Source organism: Chiloscyllium plagiosum, chromosome 21, assembly GCF_004010195.1.
Source record: "Chiloscyllium plagiosum isolate BGI_BamShark_2017 chromosome 21, ASM401019v2, whole genome shotgun sequence".
Lineage (NCBI taxonomy): Eukaryota > Metazoa > Chordata > Chondrichthyes > Orectolobiformes > Hemiscylliidae > Chiloscyllium > Chiloscyllium plagiosum.
In genome coordinates this window covers 30,488,470-30,503,626 of record NC_057730.1, presented here as the reverse complement: position 1 = coordinate 30,503,626, position 15,157 = coordinate 30,488,470, and the positions used below count along the sequence as shown (strand labels likewise).

The 15,157-nt window shown below is 43.1% G+C and overlaps 1 protein-coding gene across 2 annotated transcripts in view; it reads left to right on the top strand.

Annotated features, from left to right (window-relative positions):
- nsmce1 (NSE1 homolog, SMC5-SMC6 complex component) overlaps positions 1-15,157 on the top strand; it is a 42,056-nt gene that overhangs the window by 20,259 nt on the left and 6,640 nt on the right. For both annotated transcript variants that reach the window (XM_043711657.1, XM_043711655.1), the window contains exon 3: positions 533-667. In XM_043711657.1, coding sequence (XP_043567592.1) covers positions 550-667 — 118 coding nt within the window. In that variant the 5' untranslated portion in view covers positions 533-549. The remainder of the gene's footprint in view (positions 1-532; positions 668-15,157) is intronic.

Genomic DNA, 15,157 nt, shown 5'->3' with positions numbered 1-15,157 from the left:
GAATGAAAGGGGATGCAGTAGGGGGTATGGAACAGGGAGACAGGTGACAGGGAAGAGATAAGGGAAGGCGGGGGGAAGTGAGGAATAGTCAAGGACAGTCAGTGGCGGTGGATATGAAGGGTGAGGGAGGACAGGGAGTAATGGTGGCAGGGATGGCAAAAAATGTGGGAAGAGGAGTAATGGGATGAGGAGGGGGGTTGGAGTTGGGGAGCCACAGCAGATGGATGATAGTGTAGATTTGAAGGGCTGTGGACAAGGCGGTGGAGGTTGGTAGCGAGAGACTGCAGTGGAGTGATGGATAAAAGTATTGGCAAAAGTGGGATTGGGAGAATAGAATTGGGTTATGGTGGGGTAAGGCACCCTTGAGGAATGGGATGCAATTCATCCAAGGAGGGTGATGGAAGTACCTAAAATACTTAACTGCCCCATGGCAGCAATTAAATAATAACGAAATTGTTTGATTTGAATGTGACTGTCATACAAAATGCCTTGAGGCCAAAGTTCTCAGTTTAGCCTGATTTTATTTTTCTAGGAGAGTGTAGTGTTGTAATGGCAGCAGCACTAAATGAAAGCCACCGACGATTCCTGCAGACTATGATGTCTCAAGGAATTCTAGAAGGTTCGATGGTGAGAAAATTACACAAACACTGCTGTGAAACACACAAAGGTCAGCTAACTGTTAATGCGCATTTATTTTCTGTGGTCTTTCCCGGAAAAAGATCGTTTTAAAACCCGATGTTGCTCAACTTTCTGGTTTATACACGAGAAGCATGAGCTTTCATTTATTTAGCATTTGTCACATCTCAAAACATTTGAACATCACTTAGAATGAGTTACTTGCAAGTATAGTCACTTGTTATGTAGCAAATGTGCACAGCACTTACCTCACTAACAACAGGCTGAATGCTATTAATCTGCTTTTGGTGGAACGTCGATTCTCCTGCTCCATGGATGCTGCCTTAACTACTGTGCTTTTCCAGCACCACACTCTTGACTCTGATCTCCAGCATCTGCAGTCCTCACTTTCTCCTTTGGTGGTACTAATAGATCTTTCAATCTCTTGTTTGTGGCTAACCTGGCATGTGAAATAGAGTTGTTTAATTGGAGAAACTCGGCAAGTCTGGCAGTATCTATGGAACAAAATAGTGTTAATGTTTTGTGCTTGGTATGAATCATCTTCAGAGTTGAATTTCATTGTCACGACCCTCCCCACAACATTTTCCCCAATCCTCCTGCTTTATAGCATCCTCCATCCCTTTTCCCCTTAGTTCTAAAGAAGAGACTCAATGTTACTCCATTCCACTTCACAGATGTTGTCAGAACTGTGAAGTATCACCAGCTTTCTCTATATGTTGCAGAATCTGCAGTAGTTTGCTTTTATTGTTATTTAACAGCTTACCTGGTCTGCTCACATACTGCCCATAATGAAAGTGGTTTCAATAATGTCAATTTAGGTAATTGTAGGTGCGAACTGCACCAGTAGTCAATTTACAAATTTAGATAAGAAACCAATAACTTTAGATTTTGATTTAAAAAAAAAATAATTGAGCGGTTATGGGCTAAAAATATACATATGTTTTGCTGAAGTAAATTGGTTGAGGAAGGTTTGTGTGGGAAAATGTCTTTTGCTATTGTGAGATACAAATATTTTCACAGTGCTACCTGCCATCCATTCACCCTCCCCTTACATTCCTCTACATACCTTTACTTTGACTACATTGGGGTTTCCACTGATTTTACTCTCTTTCAGTGCAACAGCTCAATTCACTTCCTTGAATTTGATCAGATTGTTGTTGTCTAACCACATGTGACTACTTAGTGAGATCAGTCCTTGTGTAACTGGAACTATAGAAAAATGACTTCTTCACAGCCCATCTGTTATAACGTAACATTTTCTTATATAAATAATATTTATTATTGAAATCCTTTGTTCAATTCAGTTTAAAAATTTATTTCTGTTTGCTCTTTCCTGAGAAACAATTAGCAATTGTGTGATCGGATTTAAGGGTTTGGAATCTACCTCTAACTGAAATGACCATTCTCTTTGAGTGCTGGTAGATAACCGCTGTTAGGCAGCATTACTTTTGTTACAGATGCTCTGCTCACTCTTGGTATATGTTCCTGTTTGTACTACAGTGTCCAGCATTGATCCCTGGATATCAGGAACGAGAATCCCTGTTGATTTATCTTGAAAACTTCTTTTTCTAATCTTGAAACATGGAGGCTGTTTGTAGCACCCAGTCTGGGACCAATGTAGGAACTACTGAGGCTATCAAAGACTTGGATTAAATTGGATCTTAATAGTTACATTACTCCCTGTAATACTGAATGTTTGAACTTTGAGATGTAACCTGTCAGGACGTTCATTGACATCACTCCCACAGCTGGGATGTACCTAGAATTCAGTTCCTCCTGTTACTGTTGAGGGTTTTTTTTATGTGAGAGCATGATTTCCCATTGTCATCGTCATCTGATTATTTTAATTTTGAAGCTAAGTTGATGAGAGTTTGATCACTAAACTTTATTGCAAGAATATATGGTATCACTGTTAACATAAATGTAAAACCCATTGCTAAATCACCCATTTCAATGTGCCTTTGTGCAGCTTTATTACTTTGAAGGAATAAATTTGTCAACTTTAGTTTCATCTGCATTATCGGGAAAGTAGATTATTCGTGTACCTGCACGCTATAGGAAATCCCCATTCCTATAATTATTGTTGGGCTTTTGCAGCATGGTATATTGACCACAGTCATTTACTGATGTGTTTGCTTTCTGTAATCTAGTGATACAAAATTTTATAGGAATAGGGTGTTATACCATTCAGGGAACAATATAATCTTGTTAGCTCTGGGAGCAGGGTAATAGAATCTGGAACCATGGAAGAAAAAATTAATACAGGTGACTGGTACATTGTTGGTTGCCACTAACATATGAGAAGGAGAGAGTGAATGCCTTCTGACACTGAACTCATTGCTGTATCTGCCTCAGTGTGTAGCAGATTACGTAATCACACTATACACTTTAATTGTGCATTGCTATATCTTTCCTCATAGTTACTGCGATACCATGGCTCTTCATTTTGATTACTGAAATGCCAATTACAGGCTTTCTGTCAGAGAGCAAAGTTCTTGCAGATTTTCTAGCATTGAGTATACAGCAGAGAGGAGACCAGGGCTGAACTCAGTGGGCATATCGTTTACATTTTGTAAGGTGTAATAAGCCAGTTAAAGGTTAATAGTATTTGAACAGTTATTTATGTATTCTTTGAAAGACTGAAATGTAAAACTGCTACCTAAGATTCTAGTTTTTGGTAAGGCTGACTTCACTGAGATGAACAGATTGTCCACAGTAAACTGGACAAATCTGTTAAATGGGTAAGATGACAGAAGATCAATAGGAAGTGTTCAGAAAATAATTTGACGAAATACAGAATCCCAAGAGGCAAGAAAGTCAAATCATACTGGTTAAAAATGACAGCTGTGGATGACTAAAGATTAAGAAGCTAAGAGTAAAACATATGAGACTTGAATCAAAAACCTGGCAAATGAGACAGATACAAATAAAGGAAAAAAATTACAAAACTAAAATGAAGAGCGACAATAAGGGAGTATAAAAAGAAAGTTGAAAGGATATCAAAATCAAAAACCAACCTTACAATTACATTAAGGAAAAAGTATAGTCAGGAACAATATAAACACCTTAGACCGATAAATGTTATCGATGAAAATAAGTGAATACTGAGTATACTGATTAATTTGCATTTTAACATATTTAAAATAGAGAGTGAGGCCAGTGTGCTCAAGAAAATTAATATTGAATCAGGTATTCACTAGAAATTATGCCCATTATGCACGTTGGCACAGTGGTTAGCACTGCTGCCTCACAGCGCCAGAGACCTGGGTTCAATTCCCGCCTCAGACGACTGACTGTGTGGAGTTTGCATATTCTCCCCGTGTCTGCGTGGGTTTCCTCCGGGTGCTCCGGTTTCCTCCCACAGTCCAAAAGATGTGCAGGTCAGGTCAATTGGCCATGCTAAATTGCCCGTAGTGTTAGGTAAGGGGTAAATGTAGGGGAATGGGTCTGGGTGGGTTGCGCTTCAGCGGGGCGGTGTGGACTTGTTGGGCCGAAGGGCCTGTTTCCATACTGTAAGCAATCTAATCTAATCTAAAATAAGTGAAGAAAATAATGGTGCAAAAGAATGATAATGGTGGGCGGCACGGTGGCACAGTGGTTAGCACTGCTGCCTCACAGCGCCTGAGACCTGGGTTCAATTCCCGCCTCAGGCGACTGACTGTGTGGAGTTTGCACGTTCTCCCCGTGTCTGCGTGGGTTTCCTCCGGGTGCTCCGGTTTCCTCCCACAGTCCAAAGATGTGCAGGACAGGTGAATTGGCCATGCTAAATTGCCCGTAGTGTTAGGTAAGGGGTAAATGTAGGGGTATGGTGGGTATCGCTTCAGCGGGTCGGTGTGGACTTGTTGGGCCGAAGGGCCTGTTTCCACACTGTAAGTAATCTAATCTAATCTAATCTATAATCCCCAGGTACAGATGATTTTTATCCTGAGATTTTTATGGACTTGAATGAGAAGGTACCCTCCATATTTTCCAAGGTTTTCTGGTACTGATCCTTTAGATTGAGAAATTATTCATGTCACTCCATTTTAAGAAAAGTGACAGGAGGGAATTAAGTGAGTTATGGACTAGTTTAGCTGGGTACAGCATCTGTTGGAAAATTATTACAGCCTATAATTTAAGGTTAGGATAACTGAAACCTTAAATTTTAAGCTGATCAGAGTCACAATGAATTGATGAAGGGATAATTTATCATGTTTAATGTATCTGATTAAAGTTTTTTGATGAGGCAATTGTAGTAGTGGCAGTGACTCGCAGCAATCTCCTGTAAGGACACTGATCCTGAATGTATCAAGCCTGAGCAGGGATAAAAGAACAAAGAAAGTTACAGCACCCGAACAGGCCTTTCAGCCCTCCAAACCTGTGCCAATCCAGATCCTCTATCTAAACCTGTCGCCTATTTTCCATGGACCTGTATCCCTCTGCTCCTTGCCTATTCATGTATCTTTCTAGATACATCTTAAATGACGCTATTGTGCCCACCTCCTCCACCTCTGCTGGCGATACATTCCAGGCACCCACCAACCTGTGCATAAAGAACTTTCCGTGCAAATCTCCCTTGAACCTTTCCCCTTTCACTTTGAACTCGTGACCCCTAGTAATTGAGTCCCGCACTCTAGGATAAAGCTTTTTGCTATCTACCATGTCTATACCTCTCACGATTTTGTAGACCTCAATCAGGTCCCCCTCAACCTCTGTCTTTGTAATGAAATAATCCTAAACTACTCAACCTCTCTTCATAGCTAGTGCCCATCATTCCAGGCAACATACTGGTGAACTCCTCTGCACCCTCTCCAAGGCATCAACATCTTTTTTGTAATGTGGCAACCAGAAGTGTATGCAGTATTCCAAATTTGGCCAAACCAAAGTCCACTATAAATGTAACATGACCTGCCAAGTCTTGCACTCAAGAGCCTGTCTGATGAAGGGAAGCATGCCGTATGCCTTCTTGACTGCTCTATCGACCTGCATTGCCACCTTCAGGGTACAATGGACCTGAACACCCAGATATCTCCGTACATCAATTTTTCCCATGGTTTTTCCATTTACCGTAGAGTTTGCTTCAGAATTGGATCTTCCAAAGTGCATCACCCCTCATTTGCCCAGATTGAACTCCATCTGCCATTTCTCTGCCCAACTCTCCAATCTATCTATATTCTGCTGCATTCTCTGACAGACCCCTTCACTATCTGCTACTCCACCAATCTTAGTGCCACCTCCACCCCCTCCCCCTCCCTTATTTGTAATACAAATAAAGTGCTGGAGCAGATCTGGCAGAATCTTTGGAAGAGTCATTGGACTTGAAGTATTAACTCTGTTTCTCTCCACTGAGTTATGAGCTAACCATAGAATTCCATAAACATTCTTTTGGCACTAAACTTTTGGAAAGGTAGTGGTTTGGAGGGAATACATGTAGAGTGGCAATGATCTTTTGCACTTGAGCGAGTTAGGGGGAATGGATAAGATTGCTGGTCACTATTTCTGCTTGTTAGTGAATATTGTTGGCAATTACTCAATAAAGAGTACGATTGTCCACCTAGAAAATTCTGTCACTGCTCAGGGGTTCTTGGGTGAGTCTAGGCCTAAGTAACAGAACTAAAAATTGGAGCCTCACCTTTCAAGAGTGAAATAACGGAGCATGCCAAGGATGGTAGAAAATTGCAGCTCTCTTTTGCAAGCAGCAATTGGTGCTCGGTCATCATTAAATATATTGCTGAGGTGGTACACATGTTAACTGAAAGTATCAAATAATGTAGAGAACAAGGGGCAATGAGATCAACAATGATCTCACTGAATGATTGAATAGGCTCAAGGTGCTAAATAGCCTACTTCTGTTTCTATGATCAGTGTCTCAGTGGCAAGAAGAATGTGTGTGGGGGAAACACGCAAGAGGATTGAGACCTTGCTTCATCTACTACACTAGAAATAGTTGCTCACTTCTGCTAACATAGGTTAAAAAAAAACGAGTCTTTTCCCTTCAGGGGTGGGACCTAGTTGAGCCCAGCCACTTTGCATTTTGTGGTTTATTAAAAGAATGTTTGTGGGGTTCTGTGTTGTAAAGTACAAGAGCAATTTTAGTGCATAACTGTCTCCCACCCCATAACGTTCCATGATGACTTTCCATCTCTAGGGTCTAACTCGAAACCACATAACAAAGCACTGAATACTAAATAAAATGAAGCTCTTAAATATAGTGAGTATTGCAGGTTCATAATGAAGGTATCTGTCAGTTTGTCAGCCTCCAGATCAGGTTCTTCTCAAAGCTAATTGCAACGGCTTTTCTCCTTGTTTACGTTATTCTGCAGTTTTCCCCAACATGGCATATGAGAGTGCTTTGAAACTCAAAACTAAATTGCAAAGTATTTATTAAACTGGCAAGATGGTGGAGAACATATTTCAGTTCAGTTGATCCTTCTGTTTGGGCTGAACTTTGTCACTCACATTCATCCGAGACACTTGGGCAGTAACCTGGTGAGTGGCCCAGCTGCCCATTGTAGAATCAATAAGGTAAACACTGGGGATGTAATATAATGGACTGCTTGATTCCCCAAGCAATTAGAGTGATATGTCCTGTGTTGTGTAGGAAATGAGCAGAACAATGTTAAGGTAAGAATTTAAAATCAGTTTAATATAAATTTAAAGGCATGTCTACTGGTATGCTTGTCTGTACTGTTCATTGAACCAGAGTTTATCTCCTAGCCTGCACCAGGCTGTGAATTTACATATTATGGCCTACAGTGCCTCATGGTTATTTAGTTTTAAGTTGCTAGCTCTGTTCAAAATGTGATTCATTTAGCGTGGTATTAGTGTCAAACAATATGATGGAGGCTATCCTTAGTCTGAAGGTGGGACCCACCATACAGTCCTTGTGTGACACTCAGACCAATATTATCGTGGACATACAATTCATTTATGTAGATAGGTGCGAAGATCTCCAATACGTTTTTTCCTCTTGTTGATTCTCTCACCGCTCACAATGGACTTGAGCAACCGTGTCATTTAAGACTTGACCAACTCTGCCAGTAGTGATACTGCTGCTGATGCTTTCTTGGTGATGGATATTAAGGACCCCCACCTACAATACATTCTGTGCCTTTGCCACCTTCAGTGGGCGATAATCAGATGTTTTCCTGGCTCATGTTTGACCTGATGCCATGAGGCTTCATTGTGTCAAATGGATGTGGAGGACTGCTAGGGTCACTGCTTTCTGACTCTACTATTCTGCCACCACCTCTTGGTGGGGTGGGGGTCACAAAAGGGAAAAACCTACTTCTCTTGGTTGAAATATTTTTGAACCAGGAGGTTTCTGTACCTCAATTTCTGATTTACCTTGTAGATCCTGGATCCAGTTTAAGACCATAAGACATAGTGTCAAGATCCTTCTGCAGCCTCCCCACTTCCTCAGTACTACCTGCCTGGTAGTACTTGGCAGTACTTTCAATCCTAACTGAAGCCCTGTTTGGAAGAACTTGTATTGGACATTGGTTATTAGCAAGAATTCCAGTGGACCATAACTGTTCACCAAATTCTGTCCTTTGTTTTTTAGACTGTTAGTCATTAAGAATGTTTCCTCTTGCCCTATTAGAAATGCCATCACTGTAGAGTTTTTGGTCAGTTGTAATGGAAATAGAAAATGTAGCAGCATCCGAGAAGAGAAAACCAGTCGTGGTTATGAAGAAGTCTAAACTTTATGTTAACAGATGCTCCCATACCTGCCAAGTTTTTACAGTGTTTTGTTTGCATTTCAGATTTTTAGCAGGTGTGGTATTTTGCTTTTATCTTTCTTCTGTCTTTTGTCTCTCCTATTATGGAATGAAAATGAGATATAGTTCAAAGTCCAGTTATAACTTGGATGTTAATTAGTCTTGCAACTTGTTTTTAGGAGTGTTTTATTTTCTAATAAATGGATTAGTCAGCCTTCATCAAAGAAGTCTGCTGAAAGTCTTTTATCCTTTATAATAGTACAAAAGGGAAATAAACTGGCCATTTTGCTGTTGACTAAAATATTTATACAATCAGTTCTGATAGAACGTGATAGTTATGTTCTTGAGCGATCTTGCACTATAAGAAAATAGTGTGATAGCCTCACTATCTAAACTAACGGGACTGGAATTGTGTTATAGCCAACACAGGTAAGGAAAGTTTGCATTCTACAAATAACGGTATAAATGCTTCAACGTTAAAGCCAATTCGCATTGAAGAAACACTCATTACAGCAGGATTGACTGTACTGGCTAATAATAGTATGATGCAGAGTACTACGGCTTGATTATCAGCATATTCCTCCCATCACAGCTGTTAACAGTTGTCACATTTTCTATGTTGAAATATTACAAATGTGAGAACACTTCAAGGACTATTTCATCAGCAGTGAAGGGCTTTGTGAAAGATGCTACAAAAATGCACATTTTTCCCACCCCAGCTACAGCCCTTTACCTAGAGGCTTCTCAACAAAGTAAAAATTAGAAGCTGAGATCTCCGTTCCATTTCAGGGGATTTCAGTCTGTGTGACACATTTATTTTTGGGTAGATCATCTTCACTGTGCTTGAATATGGCACAGGCATCATAAGCTTTGCATAACAGTTATAGAGTCATAGAAATGTGTAGCATGGAAACAGACCCTTCAGTCCAACTCGTCCATGCTGATCAGATATTCTAAATTAATCTAGTCCCACTTGCCATCATTTTGCCCATTCATATACCCATCCAGATGCAGTAATTGGACCAGCCTCCACCACTTCCTCTGGCAGCTTATTCCATACACTGACCATCCTCTGCGTGAAAATGTTGCCTCTTAGGTCCCTGTTAAATTTTTCCCTTGTCACCTTAAACCTTTAAACCTATGCCTTCTAAATCTGGACTCGCTCACTCTATGGAAAATACTTTATCCATTTACCCTATCCATGCCCCTCATGATTTTATAAACCTCCATAAGGTAACCCCCCCCCCCCCCCCCCCCCCCCCAGCTTCCGCTCCAGGAAAAGCAGACCCAGACTATTCAACTTCTCCCTGTAGGTCAAATCCTCCAACCGTGGCAACATCCTTGTAAATCTTTTCTGAGCCTTTTCAACTTTCACAATATTCTTCTGATAGGAGGGAGACCAATATTCCAAAAGTGGCCTGACCAATGTCATGTACAGTCGCAACACGACCTCCTAACTCCTATACTTGATGCTCTGACCAATAAAGGTAAACATACCAAAAACCTTCTTCACTATCCTATCTACCTGCGACTCAAAGAACTATGAACCTGCACTTCAAGGTCTCCTTATTCAGCAACACTCTCCCATTTACCATTAACTGTATATGCCCTGCCCTGATTGGCCTTTTCAAAATGCAGCACCTCATTTATCTAAATTAAACTCCATCTGCCACTCCTCAGCCTGTTGGCCCATCTGATCAAGATCCCATTGCACTCTGGGGTAACCTTCTTCACTGTCCACTACACCTCCAATTTTGGTGTCATATGCAAACTTACTAACCATACTCTCTTACGTTCTCATCCAAATAATTTATATAAATGATGAAAAGCAACGGAGGATTTACTAACACTTTGCATATTAAAACCCACTCAAGGTTTGGGGGAGGAGCAGAGTTGGGGTTGAATTTGATTCTTCATAATGCCAGTTTTACTTGGTCCTGGGTTCGTTGCCAAGAAAAGAGAAGTTTTTCAAATTTGTATAGTATTTCGTGGGAATATTGAGAAACTTTTCTATAACGTAGTCAGACAGGAAGTTAATCATAATTCATAGTCTCTTTGGCAATTTTTGCTGCTTTTGCAAGTGCCAATTCATTACTAGTGTGAATCCCAGTTGTTTTACACTTTTTTTGTTTTATTTCCTGTGGCACCTACCAAAGTGGCATTAGTTACTTGAGTACTGCCAACTAATGTTCCCCATAACATTTGAGTGAAATTTCTTAAGTGCATAATCACGTCAATAACTCTTCCGTAATTTAAAGTGATGTGATATCACAACCTTTACAGGATTTGAGACTTTGGCTTGCTGTGGAGTTTTGGGCAGCTTGATGACTCAGTGGTTAGCACTGCTCCCTCATAGCACCAGCTGCTTGGGTTCGTTTCCTGCTTGGATGACTATCTGTGTGGAGTTTGTACATTGTCCCCATGTTTTCGTGGGTTTCCTCTGGGTGCTCCTGCAAAGGCCAATCAGGGCAGGGCATATACAGTTAATGGTAAATGGGAGTGTTGCTGAATAAGGAGACTTTGGAGTGCAGGTTTTCTCCACGTTTCAAAGGTGTACCGATTTGGTGGATTGGCCATGCTAAATTGCTCAGTGTCCAGGGATATACAGCATAGGTGGATTAGCCATGGGAAATGCAGGGTTACAAGGATAGGATAGGGGAATGGGTCTGGGAGGGATGCTCGTTGGAGGGGCAGTATGGACTTGATGGGTCTAATGGCCTGCATCCACACTGAAGGAATTCTGTGGTTCTATGAATATTATTGTCAGGCCATTTGTAATTTACCAGGGAAAGAGTGCTCCTGGATACGATATAAACAGATACATGATTGGAATGAGATTTAATAACCCAGACTGATTGGCTGTCTGGGCTTCTACCAAACCCCTACTTTTGAGATAAAGCTGTTTTTTCTTTCAGGAGATGAAGCCAATGTAATTGTTTGAAATGCACATCTATAAAGAAGTGAAAAAAGAATCTTTTTTAAAATTATCTGGTATTGTTAGTAGATGTGGCATTTATTGCCTGTCCTAATTGTCTCGTGAGAGTGATGGAATGTCTTTAAGTGGCTGCGGTCTGCACTTGTAGTGGTTTATGACAACTGAATACCGTGGAATGCCATCTTTGGGAGAACAGTTGAAGATGGTGTTGGTGTGGCATTGGAGCTGTGCATTTCCATTGATGGGAGACCTATACTTGGCCAGTGGTGGAAATGTATTCTGTAATGTCATTTGCGGCATCAGGAAGTTCTAGTTTGCTTTCCACCAGTGAGCATGTTTTGAAGTGCAGTAGGAAACACAGCAAGCAGCAATGCAATAGTGATTAGATGATTTATTTTTTATGGCTGTTGGTTTTATTTTTGTTTATGGCTTATGCACATCGCACACGAGAATAATTCCGACTCATTTTGAGAAGTTGCCTTGAACGTCCACATAATTGACGTCCTCTTCAATCCACGCCGTTGATAGAGCAACAATAAAGGGATGGTGACAGTCTCAAATTGGGAATGTGTGTCTTTGGGGCAACTTAAATGTTCTCATTCTCTGCCCATATTCTTCAAGATGATAGAGGTCACAGATTTGATAGATTCTTTTAAAGAGCCCTTCAGTTTTTCTGCAGTGCATCTGGTAGATGATCTTTTATTTGAGTCACCCCAGTGAAATTTTTGGGGTCCTTCAGTTATCACTTCAGAGATAACACCTAGGCTGGATTGGAGTTTGAATTTACCCATGCACTAACCCACTAGGAGAAGGTGAAGACTGCAGATGCTGGAGATCAGAGTTAAAAAGTGTGATGCTGGAAAAGCACAGCCAGACAAGCAGCATTCAAGAAGCTGCTGACATTCCTGATGAAGAGCTAATGCTCGAAATGTCGACTTTTGGGTGGCACTGTGGCTCAGTGGTTAGCACTGTTGCCTCACAGCACCAGGGACCCAGGTTCGATTCCAGCCTCGGGTGACTGTATGGAGTTTGCACATACTCCCCGTGTCGGCGTGGGTTCCGCTGGGTGCTCCGGTTTCCTCCCACAGTCCAAAGATGTGCAGGCTAGGTGAATTGGCCATGCTAAATTACCCACAGTGTGAGATGCATTAGTTAGAGAGGAACGGGTCTGGGTGTTACTCCTCGGAGGGTTGGTGTGGACGGGTTGGTGTGGACTGGTTGGGCCAAAGGGCCTGTTTTCACACTGTAGGGAATCTAATCTAATCTTTCTTGTTCCTCTGATGCTGCCTGACCAGCTCTGCTTTCCCAGTACCACACTTTTTGACCCATGCACTAACCCACCTATTTTTGAAAACTCATTTGTGGGATGTGGGCATTGCTGGCTGACCAGCATTTATTGCCTGTTCCTAACTGCCCTTGTGAAGGTGGTAGTGAGTTGACTACTTGAACTATTGCAATCCATATGCTGTAGGTTGACCCAGATGAGATCCATGTTCTGAGCACTCAAGAAACTAGTTACTATGCCAGTGCTGACGTGTCATTTGAGTTCAGTGTTCCACCTTCCTCCCAAAGCCTCACCAATAACAGCTAGGTTTAAATCACTGCAACCAAAGCTTGGATAAGATCCTGTAAAATATCAGGAACATATAGCTGCTGTCGGAAATCTGGACTTAATAAAATGGTTGGAAGGGGCAGTCATAGCTCTAAGGAGGGACAGGCCCACACTTTAAAAGTGCCAATAAACTGAACAAGCTGACTTCCTGTTAGTTGTGACGTTTTGCTTTCTGGATGTAGGTTTGCTCGCTGAGCTGAAGGGTTCATTTCCAGACATTTCATCACCTTACTAAGGAACATCTTCAGTGGATGTGGAAGGCTCCTTTAGGGCCTTGGATGGAGGGGAGGTGGTGTGGGCGTAGGTTTTGCAATTCCTGCGTTGGCAGGGGAAGATGCTAGGTCGGGAGGGTGGGTTGTAAGGGGAGGGGTGGGGCGCGTGGACCTGACCAGGTAATCACGGAAGGAACGGTCTTTGCGGAAGGCAGAAAGGGGTGGGGAGGGAAATATATCCCTGGTGGTGCGGTCCATTTGGCGGCGGATGATTTGGTTTATGCAAAGGTTGGTAGGGTGGAAGGTGAGCACCAGGAGCGTTCTGTCCTTGTTACGGTTGGAGGGGTGGGATCTGAGGGCGGAGGTGCGGGATGTGGATGAGATGCGTTGGAGGGCATCTTTAACCATGTGGGCAGGGAAATTGTGGTCTCTAAAGAAGGAGGCCATCTGGTGTGTTCTGTGGTGGAACTGGTCCTCCTGGGAGCAGATATGGCGGAGGCGGAGGAATTGGGAATACGGGATGGCATTTTTGCAGGAGGTAGGGTGAGACGAGGTGTAATCCAGGTAGCTGTGGGAGTCGGTGGGTTTGTAAAAAATGTCGGTGTTAAGTCGGTCATCATTAATGGAGATGGAGAGGTCCAGGAAGGGGAGGGAGGTATCAGAGATGGTCCAGGTAAATTTAAGGTCAGGGTGGAATGTGTTGAAGTTGAATTGCTCAACCTCCTCGCAGGAGCACGAGGTGGCGCCAATGCAGTCATCAATGTAGCGGAGGAAGAGGTGGGGAGTGGTGCCGGTGTAATTACGGAAGATGGACTGTTCTACATAGCCAACAAAGAGACAGGCATAGCTGGGGTCCATACGGGTGCCCATGGCTACCCTTTTGGTTTGGAGGAAGTGGGAGGATTCGAAGGAGAAATTGTTAAGGGTGAGGACCAGTTTGGCCAAACGAATGAGTGTCGGTGTTCCCGGACTATGAGGTTGGAAGCTGTGGGTGGGAGATCTCCTGAGGTGATGAGGTTCTGTATGGTCTGGGAGATGGTTTGGTGATGGTGGGTGGTCATGGTTGAGGGGGCGGTAGGAAGAGGTGTCCTTGAGTTGGCGTTTGGCTTCAGCGGTGTAGAGGTCAGTGCGCCAGACTACCACTGCGCCCCCTTTATCTGCTGGTTTGATGGTGAGGTCGGGATTGGAGCAGAGGGATTGGAGTGCTGCGCGTTGAGGGTGAGGTGGAGGAGGGGGGTAGACAGGTTGAGGTGGTTAATGTCCCGGCGGCAGTTGGAAATGAAGAGGTCGAGGGCGGGTAATATGCTTCCCAGACCATACAGAACCTCATCACCTCAGGAAATCTCCCACCCACAGCTTCCAACCTCATAGTCCGGGAACCCCGCACTGCCTGGTTCTATCTCCTTCCCAAGATCCACAAGCCTGACCACCCTGGCCGACCCATTGTCTCAGTCTGCTCCTGCCCCTCTGAACTCATTTCGACCTATCTCGACACTGTCCTATCTCCCCTAGTCCAGGAACTTCCCACATACGTTCGAGACATCGTCCGCGCCCTCCATCTCCTCCAAGACCTCCGTTTCCCCGGCCCACAATGTCTCATCTTCACCATGGATATCCAATCACTCTACACCTCCATCCGCCATGACCAGGGCCTCCAAGCCCTCCTTTTCTTCCTCTCCCGACAACCCCAACAGTACACTTCCACCGACACACTCATTCGTTTGGCCAAACTGGTCCTCACCCTTAACAATTTCTCCTTCGAATCCTCCCACTTCCTCCAAACCAAAGGGGTAGCCATGGGCACCCATATGGGCCCCAGCTATGCCTGTCTCTTTGTTGGCTACGTAGAATAGTCCATCTTCCGTAATTACACCGGCACCACTCCCCACCTCTTCCTCCGCTACATTGATGACTGCATTGGCACCACCTCGTGCTCCCACGAGGAGGTTGAGCAATTCATCAGTTTCACCAACACATTCCACCCTGACCTTAAATTTGCCTGGACCATCTCTGACACCTCCCTCCCCTTCCTGGACCTCTCCATCTCCATTAATGATGACCG